General features: G+C 36.4%; 1 protein-coding gene across 1 annotated transcript in view; it reads right to left on the reverse strand.

Moving 5' to 3' along the window:
* Window positions 1-18,799, reverse strand: part of rpa1 (replication protein A1) — an 82,759-nt gene that overhangs the window by 24,958 nt on the left and 39,002 nt on the right. The window contains exon 13 of the mRNA XM_039757215.1: window positions 11,198-11,330. Within this exon, the coding sequence (XP_039613149.1) occupies window positions 11,198-11,330 (133 nt within the window). The remainder of the gene's footprint in view (window positions 1-11,197; window positions 11,331-18,799) is intronic.

The following is an 18,799-nucleotide window of genomic DNA, read 5'->3' on the forward strand; positions in this document are numbered from 1 at the left end:
CTGCATTTTGTGTTTACTTGTGTTATATTTGACTAATGGTTAAATGTGTTTGATGATCAGAAACATTTTGTGTGACAAACATGCAAAAGAATAAGAAATCAGGAAGGGGAAAAATAGTTTTTCACCCCACTGTATATATACATATATACACATATATATATATATATATATACATATATATATACATATATATATATATATATATATATATATATATATATATATATACACATATATATATATATATATATATATATATATATATATATATATACACATATATATATATATATATATATATATATACATATATATATATATATATATATATATATACATATATATATATATATACACACATATATACACATATATATATATATATATATATATATATATATATACACATATATATATATATACACATACACATATATATACATATATATATACACATATACATACACATACACATATATATATATATACACATATACATACATATATATATACACATATATATATATATATATATATATATATACATACATATACATACATATATATATATATATACATACATACATATACATATATATATATATATATATACATATATATATATATATATATATATACATACATATATATATATATATATATATATATACATATATATATATATATATATATATATATATATATATATATATATACATATATACATACACACACACACACACACACACACACATATATATATATATAACATATATATACATATACATACATATCTACATATATACACACACAGCTATTTCAGATCAGTGCAATACACTGCTTGTTAAAACGGATAACTCCCGCTCTTACGTGCAAGTCTGCGTGGATATTATGAACTATCGTATTTGTTCAAGTTCCATTTAAATTTTAAATAAAAGGAATTTTTATTTAGTCGACAGAAATAATCTTTGGTAGGAATGGTAAAAACAGACAGGAATATTATTCGTGAATAAATCAACTCAAACCTTAAACAACTTATAATATTTTGCTCTCCATAAAAATATATCCTGTCAAAATTATACAAATTCAAATATGAACATGCTGCATAACAAAACCTGGAAATATAAATAAAATGTGTTCCTTTCAGCAATAACAAATCAAATCATTCAGTTGTCTTTGCTCATATGTCATTTTAGAGCTGGACGCCTGGCATCTTTTTGGCAACAAGTTCGTTTCTGTTTGGTGTGAGGTTCTGTGTTGTGGAGATTCTCAGGATGGATTGCAGGTGCTCATCAGTGAGGCGACTCCTGTGTGCTGTTTTGTTAGTCTTTATCACTGAGAAGAGCTTCTCACACAGATATGTGCTACCAAACATGCACAAGGTTCGAGCCGCATGTAGGCGGACTTTTTGTTCTTCAAAGTCACCAAAGCGCCGTGCAAACTCAGTGCGCTCAGTTTATCAGCAAAGTGCGTGTTGGGAACACCGTAGTGACGACTTGGTTTAACATTACTTGGCAACAGGGAAAGTGGGGCAATTGCACTGGTGCATTTGTGTCTCCCATAAAAGCAGCTTCACTTGAAATCACTTTGTGATTGTGCACGGGTAAAACGTCCGCTGAAGTGTCAGATTCTTATTTAATTCTTCTGCTTTCTGTATCTTCTGCATTGCATTCAGGTTACCCTGATGTTTTGTCTCATAGTGCCGTCTTAGATTAAATTCTGTAATTACAGCCACATTGGCTCCACAAATGAGACACACGGGTTCAGTAAACATATACTCAGCCTCCCATCGGTTTTAAAGGCTCTATTTTCAGAATCAACTTTTCTCTTCAGCATCGTGTGAGCTAGCCGCAATAACTTGCAGCATCATAAGCTAGACTTGATTAGCGGTAAGTGTTCGGCAAGGCAGCTGAAGCGCTGCATTATGGGATCTGTAGTTTATTGTGTTACCAGCGCTTCATATACCGGGCCATTAATAACAATAATACAGTATATAAAATGATCTCGCGGGCGGATATAATTACGCCGGGCGGATGTGGCCCGACCCTTGAGTTTGACACATATGGACTAAATAGAACTTGAAAAGATATATTTTTCAAATGTGATCGCGCAATTCAGATAGAGTTGACGCAAGACTACAGCCTGCATGCCTCAATAAGTCATCCTCCCTCGCTCTTACTTTTTACCGTTCATCTAATGAATACACTGAGTATGGCTTTACCAAAACAATCATTGATGGCGAATAAAGTATCCATTATTCGAGTATGTAGATCGGGATATATATATACATATATATATACCCGCGTATCAGCGCGAGAAGTAGTGTGTTAAAAAGCTAGAAAAGAAAAGGGAACATTTTAAAAATAGCGTAACATGACTGTCAATATACAGTATTTGTTTTGTGAGTGTTACTGAGTGTTGCTGTCATCAAGGATTTGATTATCATTATTTCTTTCAATCAGGTTCGTATTTGTAGGATGTGTTGTGTTCAAGTTACATTCCGTGTTTGTCAATCGTTGTAAAGATGACAGGTTTCATTCATCGATTCGTTTCTTACTGCATCAATAAACAGCTCGTCTTCTTCTTTATCTGAGACCTGACACACTGCATGCACGGTTTTTTTTACACTGTCTTCCTTTAGCGGGACATTGACTTTTTCCAACGTGTGCTTTGTTTCCGCAGTAGTTGGATTTATGAATATGCTTGTATGTATCAGGCGCTTCATATTTTTGCTGCCTTTTCAATTGTGTAATTGGTTTTGTTCAGCTCTTTGGAACTGTTGCTTTTATCTGTGCACTGCGTCAGTTCCGTGAGCCACTCGGTGTACATGCATCGAAGGTTCCCAGCTGTGCTGGTGCCATCTCGTGCTATGTCCATGGCTGTATTTAATGTTACCTTAGTCCTGGCACTTAAAACTTTCTCTCGCAGTTTGCTGAGTTTGTGTCAAACACCACCCTGACCATCTCATCTTCCTCTCCATAAGCACAGTCCTTCACCCGTGAATATTTAGTGGAGTTTGCTATTGGATTGCCGCTGACGGACGGCCTTATATGGGCAGGCACTAAATTACAAACGCCAGCGGCAGCCTGTCTATGAACTTAATTTAAAGTGTAGGTTTACATCGTGCTTTGTTTCCAAGTAGCAGAACTCATGAATATGGTTGTATATGTCACTCGCCGCTTCTTATTGTTTCGCTGCCTTCTCAATTATATAATGCATGTTTTCTTCAGCGCTTTTTGAGGTCTTCCTGGTTTTCTATGTACTGCGTGATTACGTGGGAGGCGTGATGATGTCACACTAAACTCCGCCCCCACGGCGTTGAAGCTCATCTCCATTACAGTAAATGGAGAAAAACTGCTTCCAGTTATGACCATTACGCGTAGAATTTCGATATAAAACCTGCCCAACTTTTGTAAGGAAGCTGTAAGGAATGAACCTGCCAAATTTCAGCCTTCCACCCACACGGGAAGTTGGAGAATTAGTGATGAGTCAGTGAGTGAGGGCTTTGCCTTTTATTAGTATAGATATCTATATATATATATATTTATATATATATATATCTTTATATCTATCTATCTATATATATATATATATACACACACACACACTCGCCTAAAGGATTATTATACGATGTGTTTGACCCCTTTCACCTTCAAACTGCCTTAATTCTACGTGGCATTGATTCAACAAGGTGCTGAAAGCATTCTTTACAAATGTTGGCCCATATTGATAGGATAGCATCTTGCAGTTGATGGAGATTTGTGGGATGCACATCCAGGGCACGAAGCTCCCGCTCCACCACATCCCAAAGATGCTCTATTGGGTTGAGATCTGGTGACTGTGGGGCCATTTTAGTACAGTGAACTCATTGTCATGTTCAAGAAACCAATTTGAAATGATTCGAGCTTTGTGACATGGTGCATTATCCTGCTGGAAGTAGCCATCAGAGGATGGGTACATGGTGGTCATGAAGGGATGGACATGGTCAGAAACAATGCTCAGGTAGCCTGTGACATTTAAACGATGCCCAATTGGCACTAAGGGGCCTAAAGTGTGCCAAGAAAACATCCCCCACACCATTACACCACCAACACCAGCCTGCACAGTGGTAACAAGGCATGATGGATCCATGTTCTCATTCTGTTTACGCCAAATTCTGACTCTACCATTTGAATGTCCCAACAGAAATCGAGACTCATCAGACCAGGTAACATCTTTCCAGTCTTCAACTGTCCAATTTTGGTGAGCTCGTGCAAATTGTAGCCTCTTTTTCCTATTTGTAGTGGAGATGAGTGGTACCCGTGGGGTCTTCTGCTCTTGTAGCCCATCCGCCTCAAGGTTGTGCGTGTTGTGGCTTCACAAATTCTTTTGCTGCATACCTCGGTTGTAACGAGTGGTTATTTCAGTCAAAGCTGCTCTTCTATCGGCTTGAATCAGTCGGCACATTCTCCTCTGACCTCTAGCATCAACAAGGCATTTTCCCCACAGGACTGCCGCATACTGGATGTTTTTCTATTATATCTATCTACAGTGGTGTGAAAACTATTTGCCCCTTCCTGATTTCTTATTCTTTTGCATGTTTGTCACACAAAATGTTTCTGATCATCAAACACATTTAACCATTAGTCAAATATAACACAAGTAAACACAAAATGCAGTTTTTAAATGATGGTTTTATTATTTAGGAGAAAAAATCCAAACCTACATGGCCCTGTGTGAAAAAGTAATTGCCCCTGAACCTAATAACTGGTTGGGCCACCCTTAGCAGCAATAACTGCAATCAAGCTGCTTATATAACTTGCAATGAGTCTTTTACAGCTCTGGAGGAATTTTGGCCCACTCATCTTTGCAGAATTGTTGTAATTCAGCTTTATTTGAGGGTTTTCTAGCATGAACCGCCTTTTAAGGTCATGCCATAGCATCTCAATTGATTCAGGTCAGGACTTTGACTAGGCCACTCCAAAGTCTTCATTTTGTTTTTCTTCAGCCATTCAGAGGTGGATTTGCTGGTGTGTTTTGGGTCATTGTCCTGTTGCAGCACCCAAGATCGCTTCAGCTTGAGTTGACGAACAGATGGCCGGACATTCTCCTTCAGGATTTTTGGTAGACAGTAGAATTCATGGTTCCATCTATCACAGCAAGCCTTCCAGGTCCTGAAGCAGCAAAACAACCCCAGACCATCACACTACCACCACCATATTTTACTGTTGGTATGATGTTCTTTTCTGAAATGCTGTGTTCCTTTTACGCCAGATGTAACGGACATTTGCCTTCCAAAAGTTCAACTTTTGTCTCATCAGTCCACAAGGTATTTTCCCAAAAGTCTTGGCAATCATTGAGATGTTTCTTAGCAAAATTGAGACGAGCCCTAATGTTCTTTTGCTTAACAGTGGTTTGCCTTGGAAATCTGCCATGCAGGCCGCTTTTGCCCAGTCTCTTTCTTATGGTGGAGTCGTGAACACTGACCTTAATTGAGGCAAGTGAGGCCTGCAGTTCTTAGACGCTGTCCTGGGGTCTTTGTGACCTCTCGGATGAGTCGCCTCTGCGCCTTGGGGTAATTTTGGTCGGCCGGCCACTCCTGGGAAGGTTCACCACTGTTCCATGTTTTTGCCATTTGTGGATAATGGCTCTCACTGTGGTTCGCTGGAGTCCCAAAGTTTAGAAATGGCTTTATAACCTTTACCAGACTGATAGATCTCAATTACTTCTGTTCTCATTTGTTCCTGAATTTCTTTGGATCTTGGCATGATGTCTAGCTTTTGAGGTGCTTTTGGTCTACTTCTCTGTGTCAGGCAGCTCCTATTTAAGTGATTTCTTGATTGAAACAGGTGTGGCAGTAATCAGGCCTGGGGGTGGCTACGGAAATTGAACTCAGGTGTGATACACCACAGTTAGGTTATTTTTAACAAGGGGCAATTACTTTTTCACACAGGGCCATGTAGGTTTGGATTTTTTCTCCCTAAATAATAAAACCATCATTTAAAAACTGCATTTTGTGTTTACTTGTGTTATATTTGACTAATGGTTAAATGTGTTTGATGATCAGAAACATTTTGTGTGACAAACATGCAAAAGAATATGAAATCAGGAAGGGGGCAAATAGTTTTTCACACCACTGTATAATCCAATGGCTTTACCAGTTAATTTTTCCTTCTAGTCCCTTACCATGTCAAAGTTACTACAAGTCCTTTGTAATTGTCAATGTGTAAAATCCCACAACTGTTGTCAACAATATTTTATTCCCCACACCCCCCCTCGTTAAGGTCTGCAAAAAATTCATCTTAAATGTTATGCCATGAGTCATGGTAAACCTAAAAACAGCCAATATTCAGCAATTGGCCTCTGCTATCTGCTCATCTAACCCTGGTATTTGTGCAAATAGTAGCTTAAATGTCAAAGGAGAACAACAACAATGGCTAAAATGGACATGAATGATGAAAGATTCCTTTTGCACTATATCACTGAAATAGGATTTTCAGTGCATTTTTTTTTGTAAAAGTCTGTACCATAGGAATTCACTGCACATAGTAATGTACAAATTGCAGTTCAAGTTTGTTTCTCTGCAATTAGCAACACCTCCTGACTTACAATGGTGGGTGAAATGAGCTTTGAAAGGCCAGACCAGCATGATTTATGCATACACGAAAATATCATCTAGCAAACAACAACATCTAAGCAAGGTCAAATCATGCCTTCAGAAGTATTATCCAAGTCCACCCAACTCCCACCCCATTCCCAGTGTGTAATGTTTTGTCAAGATTGAATGCTTCTTAATCTAAATATTTAATAGCACCTTGAAGCAGTGTTGGCCAGAATATAGGATGCACTTAGACAACATATACACAAGAAAATCAGATAAGGCTTGTTTTTTTCTGACACAGAGGACTCTTAAATAAGGGAAACCTCTTTAAAAGGAAGGCACAAAAAAAAAAAAAAAGGTGGCATAACAAGTAGTTCACAATAAATAGTTCAGAAGCATTGCTGATCACTTACTTCAAAACACAGATACACAACAGAATATTTGCTAACCTCCAGTTTATATTCACCAATACTTGACCCATCATGTTCAAAAAGGTAAATGCTGTTAAGGTAATTACAGGGTACAATTTAACCTGAAATTCTAATTGAAATGTATTAAAAGTACCATCATACCTACACTTCAACCAAAATATCCCAAATATCAACATTTTCAAAAAAGACGTATCAAACCATAACCTAGTCTCACCAGAAAAGCGCTATATAAATGCAAAGAATTATTATTATTACTGAACTGAAAAAGAATATCTGTGCTAGAATAATATCGGACACATCAGGTATTCAGCTCTACCAAAAAGCCTTTACTATGCTATGGTTTGACCACATCCTGCTATTAAGACAAAGTCAGGTAGGACAAACTGTGTATTAAGGAGGCTAATATTACCGACAGACCATTTCATGCAAGAACTGAATACACATTAATAATCTACTTCTTCTGCACTATTTAAGGGCTAGGATGTTATAGTATTCACCCAGAAAGAAAATTCAAAGTGCATATGTTTAATTTCTCTTTTACAGTTTCTTTTTCATCTATTTTGTATTTAAACAAAGCTATGCATTGTTGTGTGTGCACAATGTAAAAGGTTTCATGACATTACAACAATCTACAGGAGAACAGGCCATTTAGCCCAACAAAGCTAGCCAGTACTATTCACCTAACTCTTCCAAACTAACATCAAGTCCAGTTTTGGTAGTCCTACGATCAACTACTCTACTTGGAAACATCTTCCATGTATTTATGGTTTTCTAGCTGAAGAAAAATGTCCCAATATTTGTGCGAATTTTACCCTTAAGTTTCAACTGTGTCGGTTTTTGCTGAACTCCTTTTAAAATAACAGTCTTCATCCACTGTACTAATTCCTTCCTAATTCTGAACACTTTAATCAAATCTCCATTTGTGTTAACTGAAAAGGCTCACCTATTTTAATCTTTCCTCATAACTCATCCCCTATAAACATGGAATCAGCCTAGTTGGCTTCTCTGGACTTTTTCTAGTGCGGCTATGTCCTTTTTGTAGCCTGAAGACAAAAACTGTACACAATACTTCAAAGTGGTCTAACCGGTTCATTATAAAGCTTGAGCAGAATCACCTTTGACTTGTGATCTACACATGTTGCTGTACAGCCTAACATTTTATAGTCTCCTTAATGGCTTCTGAACACTGTGACAAGTTCACTACAACTCCTAAAGCCTTCTCATAAGATGGATTTCAATTTTTAGATCTTCCATTGTGTATTCAAACCCAACATTTTTACTTACTACTTTTAGTTTACATTAAACTTCATCAGCCACAAATCTGCCCAAGCTTGTAGGTAGGCAGGTAGATAGATTGATACTTTATTAATCCCAAGGGGAAATTCAAAAATAGAGAAAAAAAAGGTAAAAAGATAAAGTCATACACAGAGCTGCTGGAATGGCTGCCACTCGCGGCGGCACCGGATATAGGGGGATATAGTATCTGTCCAAGTCCCCCTGTTTCAATGAATTCTAGATTATCTGCCATTCTAAGTAGACTGGTATCACCTGTAAACAACCACATTCCTATCTAAATGACTTAATCACTTAAAAACATCAGCAGCCATAGCACTGACCCATGTGTGGCACCACTCTTAATCACTCAGTTCTGCTAAGGTTCCTTGCACTAACCCTCTGTTTCCGGTGATAAAACCAATTTTGTACCCATCTACTCTCTACAGCCTAAACTCCCACTTCAGTTTAATGCCTCTCATGCAACAGGTTATACCAACTCTAAGACTAAATACTTGGAATTGGGGGTTGAAATGGAGATTTAAAACAATGATTTCAAACTATTCATAACGAAGAATATTTTTTCAAATAATTAAAAAAAAGCAACCATTGCATTGCTAATTGAAATATGCAGCTACTGAAAATGTAGATGGCCATAACAGAAGACAAGGAACTTTTGAGCTTGGATTAAAGTAAAAGGAATTGATAGTGAAACGAGTTTTTTTTTATTATACACTAGGGGGCTTTGCCCCCTGCTCGCATCGCTCGCCAACACCCGTTTTTGTTTTTCCGGATACATACTTTTAAGATTTTTTTTTTCCTTTGAATTATTGCTATTTCATTAGTTTCACTTTTATTTCAGAACTTCTGGAAAAACAATATTTGGAATCTTTCAAGTTCCAACGTGCTAAATCGTTTTAATGAGGTCAGTGAGACATGTGTTTAATGACTTTGTACTATAATTCAGGATAGGTTTCTCGGTTTGGAATTTCAGTACAGACAAAACAATCTACATCATCAGCAGTTAATTTTTTTTTTTTTTTTGCAAAATAACTAATAAATACATGCGAGGTAAACTCCATTTTTGTAATTCTTTTGACTTAAACTTCAAAGCCTTACAATATTTACATACTTCTGACATATTAACCTATGTCCTTATATTCAATCTCTATTAACCTTTTTGTTATTTCTCCAAGTAATAATTTCTCTTTCTTTGCACTAATGCGATGTTTACTTTCTTTGTTTTGACAGTCGTTTTTTTCTCCTTACATATTCTGTATCTTGCTCTGCATGTGTTTTGTACTTTTTTTTTTTTTTTGAGTCTTTTGAATTTCAGTTTTCATTATCTCTAACCTGCTCTGCATGTGTTTGCTCCCCTTGTTTTTTTTAACCTCTTTATGACGTTTTGCTTTGTTTTCTACTCTGTCTTCATTTCTGACCTCTCTTTATCCTGCTTTTTTTCCCCCCCAATGACACCTGGTCCGTGGTGATTATTTTCCCTTTTTCGAGTAATAACTTCCGTTTGTTTGTGCTACTGCAATCTTTATTTTCTTCTTCTTTTTTTTTTTTAATACCTTGTAATTTTCCTACTTTCATATCTTTAACTTTCTCCACATGTGTATCGCGCCAACTTTTATTTTTATTTTTTTTGAGTCTTTTGAATTCCACTGCTTTCATCATCTCTGAACTGCTCTGTATGTGTATAGCACCAACATCCAGATTGGATGTGCTTTTTTAATTTCAATTCCACTTGTTCCGGGCTGATAATTACTTTCCTTATTTTCTGAATTTGCACCTAGATTATTCTTTTCTCCGTGCTGCTTTCTTCTTCATTTAGTCAACTACGTTTCATTTATAGCATATTGTCCTTATACGCTTTATATGCGCTGAGAGCCCTGGATGTGTGTGTGCTCAAAGCCAAAACATGACTGAGTGTGCTGCCCGTGCTCTTATTTGGTTTTAAGTAGGGTGTGTCTTGCAAGAATCTCATGTTTTACATCATCGCGAGATGGTCCTGGGTCAATCTCTTGGCACAAAGTCTCACGTTTAAAGGTCTCCGCGAGACTAAAGATCACGTCTCGTCGCCCTACTGTTTCTCTCCAGAATTTTTTTTTATAATAGAGAGATAACATCTCTGCTGATTTTGTGGTTCTAATCAAGTGGTAGAGAGATATCTGCATCTTTATTGCCTGTTAAAATATGAATGCATGTCAACACCACTACAGTTCATGATCAATGATAGTTTAATTATGTTAAAAATGTTTACAATGATTTACTTCAACAAGGTGTTTACATTACTACTGTAGACAAACCATTTTAGTGTGTTCTTAAAATGTGTAAACATGATTTGTGCCAGACTATCTTAGGCAAATATATTTATAAAGTAATAAATATGTAATATTTAAATATATAAAAATATAAAAGTAATAATAAACTGTAAATGTTCACTGATTATCCTGTATATGTATTATCACTTCACAAATGTAAATATTCAGTTGCATAGTTCAGAAACACCTATAGAATATATGTCAGTCTGACATGCTTTTCTTAATTAACAAAAAAATAAATATTTTAGATAGAAATTAATCAAAACAATGAATCAGCCCAAGTGGTAACATTTTTATAACCTCTAGAATGACATTCATAAAAAGAAGGTAAACATGCATTTTAAAAAACAAGCATAAAAAAACCTAATAAATACAAACACATACATACATACATGCACACCCCTCCAGTAAAACAGTACACAGTAAAACATCACTATAGCAAGTCTACAATAACATCCTTAGAATATCTATATAATGAGCCAACACAATATGAGAAGATAAAAATGTTATTAGCTTTCTTCACCAATGTTTAAAATTGCATCTGTAAGAACTCTGTCCCAAACTCTCAAAGCAATATCTATCCATACCTTTTCTCCATGACCAAGGTTTTCTGACTTCACCTCCATTAGTGATTTCCAGTTTGAACTTCCACCTGCTGTGGTTCCACTTCTGGATTCTGACATAGATGTGCCTTCTAAAGCATGACCCTCTGAGTCAAACCTAACGGGAGTGGGAGACAAAAATTAAGCAAATATATAGAACATGGTATGAAATATCCGATTTTCTACATGCTGTCAAAGAATGTTCTGTAATAACCCAAAATACCAGACTTGTAAAATGAAAAGTGAAAAAAAAAAAAAAACAGATTAGAAAAAGGCAATTTCATTTGGGGTTTCTAACAATTGTGAAAAAATATTCTGTCAAAAGTTATTTCATGCTTCTGAAGCAAGTGATTTGCAGGATGGAAGTCATAAAGCTAAAACTGTACAAAAAACTATCACCAAATTTTCACAGAAAATAAATATTTGACGGCAGAGATGTGTGAAATTTACTTTACTTTATTATATTCCTAAACGTATTGACCAGAATTCATATCATGGACACAACAGTGCTGTACACTACACACATGGAATTCTACATAAATTAAGTAGACTTATTAAAGTAAAAACAAAATAAATATACATCACAGAAACTCCCAATTCTTTAATATACTTTGAACATTTACTGAACATGATCAATTCTTCACACAAAGAAACAACACTGAATTAAAAAGAGTACAATCACACACAACAAATAAATATGCAGGCTCCAGTACACTTCATGTGAAAAAGGGGTTTAAATTCATTTCGTGGTGCAGGCACACTCTCATACTTTATGTAGCAAAGTACATTTTGGAATGTCAGTAGAGGCTCACAAAGTAACCACTTTCTGTGGTATAACTAAAATAGGACGATATATTTTTTTTTTTAATATCATAGGGCCGTGAAAGTTTTACTTACCTTTTGTAATACTGTTCCTCACTAGCAGGTTAAGACCTAATCATAGAGGTGCTTGATATTTTTGATAAAAGTTTAAATCACCAACATATAAAACAATGGTATCACTGCGGGCGGCACGGTGGCGCAGTGCATAGCGCTGATGACTCGCAGTTAGAAGACCTGGGATCACTTCCTGCGTCCTCCCTGCGTGGAGTTTGCATGTTCTACCCGTGTCTGCGTGGGTTTCCTCTGGGTACTCCGGTTTCCTCCCACAGTCCAAAGACATACAGGTTAGGTGCATTGGTGATTCTAACTTGTGCTTGGTGTGTGTGTGTGTGTGTGTGTGTGCGCGCCCTGCCCAGGGTTTGCTTCCTGCCTTGCGCCCTGTGTTGGCTGGGATTGGCCCCAACAGACCCCCCTTGACCCTGTAGTTAGGATATAGAGGGTTGGATAATGAATGGATGGATGGTATCACTGCATCATATATAAAAATTGCAACTTTTATGCAGTGAAAATGCGAAACAAAGGGGGTAAAAAAAGATTAATAAATGCCATATATTGAGCATTTAAATCTAACTTGAGCAACAGAAAATGGCAGAAACGTCCCACTTCTACAATCTTGAAAGAACTTTGTTGAATAAGCTTTGACAAAAATCAAACTGAATTAACATTGTTTATACATAATTTTTTTTTTTTAATATATAAACACACCGAAATGTATTTAAGGTTGAACACAGCTTACATCTTAAAGAGTATAGGGCAGGAATTGGCCTGATTGAGATGTTAACATATCCCCATGTTACACACACAGGAAAATGTGGGCCAATACAGTAACATGTATAGGTATGGTGGAATTCTTACTTGCATGTGCTAATTAACATGCAATATGTCACAACTACCAGAGAGTATTACTACCTTAAAATGAAAATTTGGTCTTTTTAACTGAAATAACAATGCCAATCAACCTATCAAGAAAAATCCACCATAAATTTGTAAAGTCTGCACATCGTTAATTTTTAAAATTATACTTAAGAACTGCCAATAGTGAAAATGTTTTCATATCAAAGTATTACCTTTTAAATGTTATGACAGCACAAACAAATTAGAGGCATGCAGGCTAAATGCTGTAAATAAAGACTCTTTAGCTAACAGTCCTGAACAATATTGATGTTCAAAAACCTTTTCGTAGTTTTATTTTAATAAGGCCTATATACTAGTTGCTGCTGATTCAGAAAGTGTGGCTTTTGAAAATACAGATTGACAGCTATGGGAGTGTTGCAAGGCAGACTGCTGAAAGCAGACATAGCAGCTTGAAGTGCTATAGCCTAGGGCAATCAGATAGGGAGGCAGAAGACTTGCGCTTTATGTTACGATTTTCAATTTTACCACATACTTTCACATATCTAAACGTGTAAATAATAATCAAGCAGAAAATAAAATCTATACCACAGCAGTTAACCCAATCAAATCCTCAAGCAGATAGTAGAGCTGCTAATATTTTCTTGCATAATTAAAATGCTAGATCAGTTTTATGTGATCACTTAACCTTACAGAAGTCCAAAATGAAATTAAAAATAAAATTAAAGGCCAGAGCATGCTTTTATTCTAAACAGAGTCAACATCTGAATTGGCTATGAAAGATTTTCACAATTATAAACTATGCTTGCATCTCAGATATTTAAACAGTGACACCTAGTGTTAAATGAGCAAATTCCATTTCAAACAGTGTGAGGTGGTGAAAGAATAAGCACTTAATTTCATTAATTATGATCAGGATACAACAAAGTTTTCTACCCAGTCACATGTTCCTGCTTTCCTACAAGAATATGCAGTATTTAAATAATGGACATACGTAAAGAATCACCAAAAGATGCTAACTGCAAATTTATTGCTAGAAATGGGAAGGAGGCAAAACATTAATAAATTAAGCAAAACAATGCCCCCTTAACCTTTTTTTTTTTTTTTTTTTAAACTTTATTAGCAAACTGCTTTGCTTGACTAAAATGTAAGAACCATCATCTTTCATCAAGACACTGCAAAAATAAATTGTGCAGTCCTTTCACAATATCTCATCTTGGAGTTAGAGTCCATTCACATGCTTTCTTATAAACGCATCATTTCTGAAAAAATGTAATCCGTTTCCAGTCATTGTAATGAACATGGACAGTAGGTTTTATTAAGAAATCTAAAATACATTTTTCCTTATTTGTGTCTTTCTGTTCACACAGAAATATGAAATGTGGACTTCCATGTGGCAGAGAGGTAGTGAGAGCAGATAAAGGAAATTTAGTTAAATGCTATACGCTGTGTATACAGGATGTGTCACTTCAAACAAGTGTCTCAAGAAATCCAACAAGTATCTATAATGTCTTTATACAGAAGGGTGACCCTTCAATCATAAACAGGCAAGTAAGGCAAACTACTATGGAAATAAAGCTTGGGGGATGGGACCCACAGCCCAACAAAACTATGTCCGGTTCAGTTCAGTTCATTGATCATTTTCTCTATTGTTTTTTATACTCCATTGGTTATACACTCAAATGATGAACATTATGAGTTAATGGTAGACTGCATAAATACAAAGATAAATATTCACATTTTGTTGCTTTGCAGCATCAAATGAGGGGGGACACAAAATTCCAGCAGTATTTACTCAATGCAACTTCTATCAGCGAAGTGAAAGATATAATAGCAACAGCTCAGAAAAAAATAAATAAAAAGTAAAAATCAGAATCACTGAGACTGATAGAAGGATTACCCATGTCCCAAACAATACTTATAAACTCAATCAAGTGTAACTAATCACTTTCTCCATTGCACACCAATCTAATTGGCTTCCACCTGTGATCAACTGCAATCAATTTAATTCGTTCAGCTATTCCTAGAAAATTCCAGTGCTTGGAAGTGCAATTGAAAGCAATTAACTATAGGTGGCAAGGCACTGTCAAAAGATCAAAGGGATAAAGCTGTAGACAGACACAAGTCGGGAGATGGATCCAAAAAATTTCAAAGGCTTTGTAAATTCCTAAGAGCACAGTAAAGCCTGTAATCAAGTGGAAAGTGTTTGGTATTACTAGGACCTTTCCTAGATCAGGCCATACCTCCAAAATGAATTTTAAAAAAAAAAATTTTTTGAGGAGGAAATTGATCAGCGAGGCTACCAAGAGACCTATGGCAAGAATTTCTGGCAAACAGTGGTCATTGTGTGCATATGAGAACAATATCGTGTATGGGAGGGATGCAAGAAAAAAGTCACGCCTCAAGAAAGATTACATTAAGTCTTGGCTGAGCAGTGTAAAAACACAACTTGAAGATACCGAGGCCAAATGGAAAAGGCAATACTGTGCTGTAGAGAGAACAGGAAGCATCCGCTGAGGGAAACGTGGTTTGGGATGGTGAAAGTAGCCAATCTGACAGCGTTCTTCATTTCTCCTTGCTGCTGATTGACTGCTGTCCTGTGACGCGTCTCCAGGTGAGTGGGTTTACCACCGCTGATGGAAACGCGGTTTGGGAAGACAAAAGTAGCCAATTCGAGAGTGTTATTAATTTCTCCTTGCTGCTGACTGATTGCTGCCCTGTGACGCGACTCCAGCCGAGTGTCCTCGTGTTTTCCATTTTGTTATTGTATTTGTTTTGTTCTTCTTAAACGCACACAATGTCACCGAATCACCTGGCACCTTCTAAGGCTTATGGCACTGCGCCTAAGCGCAAGAAATTTAAAACACTTCAGGAGAAGGCTGAACTACTGGATTTTCTCCGGGAACTAAAAAAAAGTTATGCTGCAGTAGCGTGACACTATGGCATTAATGAAAAAAAGAACGATGCAGCGATCTGTAGTACTTTATCTGTAAGTTTCTGTGATAGTGCCAAAAAGGTAACGACCATAAGGAATAAAAATATAGTCAGGATGGAGTCTGCCTTGGCATTGTGGATCACCGACTGCAGGAAGAACATCCCCTTGGATGGTTACATCATCCGTGAGAAAGCACAGAAACTGTACCAGCAGTTCGCTAAAGGAGACATTGTAGCAACTTCCTATCACAATGTTCCTAAAACCGATAAAGAAAAGCCAGCACGAAACCCCACCAGAAGACCCATACGACTCCTCCTGAAGAGCCTGAATAAGAGGCTCCACCCGAGGAGTTTTAAATCCTCTGCATCGTACTGCACAGCTACTTCATCGTCATCATCAATATGATTCATCACTGGTGAATACCCATACATTTTACTGTATTTAAATTAAATGAAATTATTATGTATTTACTCTACTTATAACAAAGAAAACTTCAGCGCATACCAAAGAAAACGCACTTGCATGAATTACAGTACGTATAGTGGAAACATTGGTATTTTATATTCTAGCACCATGGGAGACATAGCAGTACAGTACTGTACAGTAGATGGGTCTACCTTTACATTCTGTTTTTAGGTAATGTATTAGGGTAATAATACATTAAAGTGCTGGGGAGGGGCATACTGTATTTAGGGTTTAAACTATAAAAATAGGCATTTAAAAGGCATTTTTTACCCACATACAAACGTTGCGTTTTTTCACAATTCGATGGTGCTCTAGGAACGTAACCCCCGCGAATTTTGGGGATGTACTGTATCCGGTGGAAACTCAAAGCAGCCTACCATTCACAGAACACCAAGGCTACAGTAAAGCATGGAGGTGGTAGCATCCTGTTGTGGTGGTGTTTTTCTGCAGCTGAGACTGGGGCACTTGTCAAGATAGAAGGAAAAAATAGATGGAGCAAAATACCATCAAATTCTTGGAGAAAACCTGCTGTCCTCTGCCAGAAAGTTGCCAATGGGAAGAAGATTCACCTTCCTACATTACAATGACCTGAAGCACACAACAAAGTTGATCACACAGTGGATGGAGAAAAAAAAGGTCCTTACATGGCCTAGTCAGAGCCCACACTTAAATCCTATTGAAAATTTGCGGAATGACTTAAAGATTGCAGTCTACCAACAGTCACCATCTAGTTTGACTGAACTTGAACAGTTCTATAAAAGAAGAGTGGGCAAATATTGCACAGTCTAGATGTGCAAAGTTGGTAAGGAAGCATCCCCATTGACTCATTGCTGTACAACGAAAAAGGTGGTTCCACAAAGTACTGACACAGGGGATGATACTTGCACCATCTCAGTTTTTCTAAACCGTTTCCAGTACATAATTCACTTGGCTGTTATAAATTGCATTAAGTAAATACAGCTGGAGACATTTTTTGTGTGCGCCTTCATTTCAGGCTGCAAGGCAACAAAATTAATATTTTGAATGGGGATTCTTTTCTATGCACATTGAACACACTAATTTAAATGTATCATTTGACACAAGAGCCAGCAAAGAGAAAGAAATGTCAACTGCTACATGTGATTTGACAAACACAGCATAACAACAAGCCTGGCATTATAGCAGTAATCTAGCCCATAATAAGTCTTAGCACAAGAAGGCATATGGCATTGGAAAATAATATTGCCAGAAGATTTTAATGGCAATTATTTAAAAGGATGCTCCAAAGCAATACACCAGTCACAAAAAACAATATCATTAACACTAATGTTCATTTTAAAACACACAGCCTTTGCTACAAGTAAAAGAAAATAAAAATGCATAAAATAAAACAAGAATTATGTTCAAACTATTATTTAACTGCATAGTTAAAAGAATAAGAATTTTGTGCATATTCAAAAAAGCAGCATGAGGTCTTAAAAATATTTGCTCCAAAACACCTTTTTATTTGGGAAAACTGGCCAACTTAAGAAAACGCAGAAAAACTGCTGTTAAACCACTGATCTCTATATGTATATAACAGAAAGAGACACACAGGAAGACAGACATATTTTTTGTGATACACACACACACGTTTATATGTGTGCGCACAAGTTAATGGGACAGGAATAACAGAGGGCAGATATAAGCCCTGAATGTGAAAATTACACCTCTCATTTTAATCTGTTATGTCTGAAAGTCTTACCCTATGTTCTAAATACCCTTTACAGAGCCACTAGTCATAATTTAGATGACCATGAACCTCACTAATATAGACAACTGTTTCTAATCATCTGAAAAGCAAATTTTAAAAAACATTCTAGATTATAAATAAAAGGTATTTTCTCAGATACTTTTCAAACACATAGCATGGCATGGCATGGCATCAATAACAAACAAGATCCAAAGTGAAATAGTTCAGAACAACTATTTTAGAGTGTCATTGTCAAAGAAAAAGGGCAGCTAATATAATACTAATCCAAAACACACCAAAAACAACATAAAAGCTAATATCACACAAAAGCTACAGGATATGTTAGCTGGCAATACAAAAACAATCTATACTTGCTTGTACCATGTAATCTAAGAGATCAGCCAGACAAAATAAATAAAGGCAAACAATGTTTATAGAGTTTAAGTGTTTTAGATGCTGCACTGGATGCCAAGAAGTCACAAGCAAATATATACACTGGCTTATTTTACTTGGTTTGCCAGGTATATCTAGGGACACTGCTGAAACATCCAAATTGCTTAAGTGAGTGGCAAAACCCACAGTATGATTGTGTGTGCAGTGAATGCTTCATACTGAAAGAACCTCATTTTAAATCTAATCAGAACTGCACAGCTTTCATCTGCCAGGTTTCATCTGCCTGGATTTTTTTTTTTTGCCAATGCATTTGAGATCTGCATCATCAATTACAAGATTCTGTCTTGTT

Source organism: Polypterus senegalus, chromosome 6 (genome assembly GCF_016835505.1).
Source record: "Polypterus senegalus isolate Bchr_013 chromosome 6, ASM1683550v1, whole genome shotgun sequence".
Classification (NCBI taxonomy): domain Eukaryota; kingdom Metazoa; phylum Chordata; class Cladistia; order Polypteriformes; family Polypteridae; genus Polypterus; species Polypterus senegalus.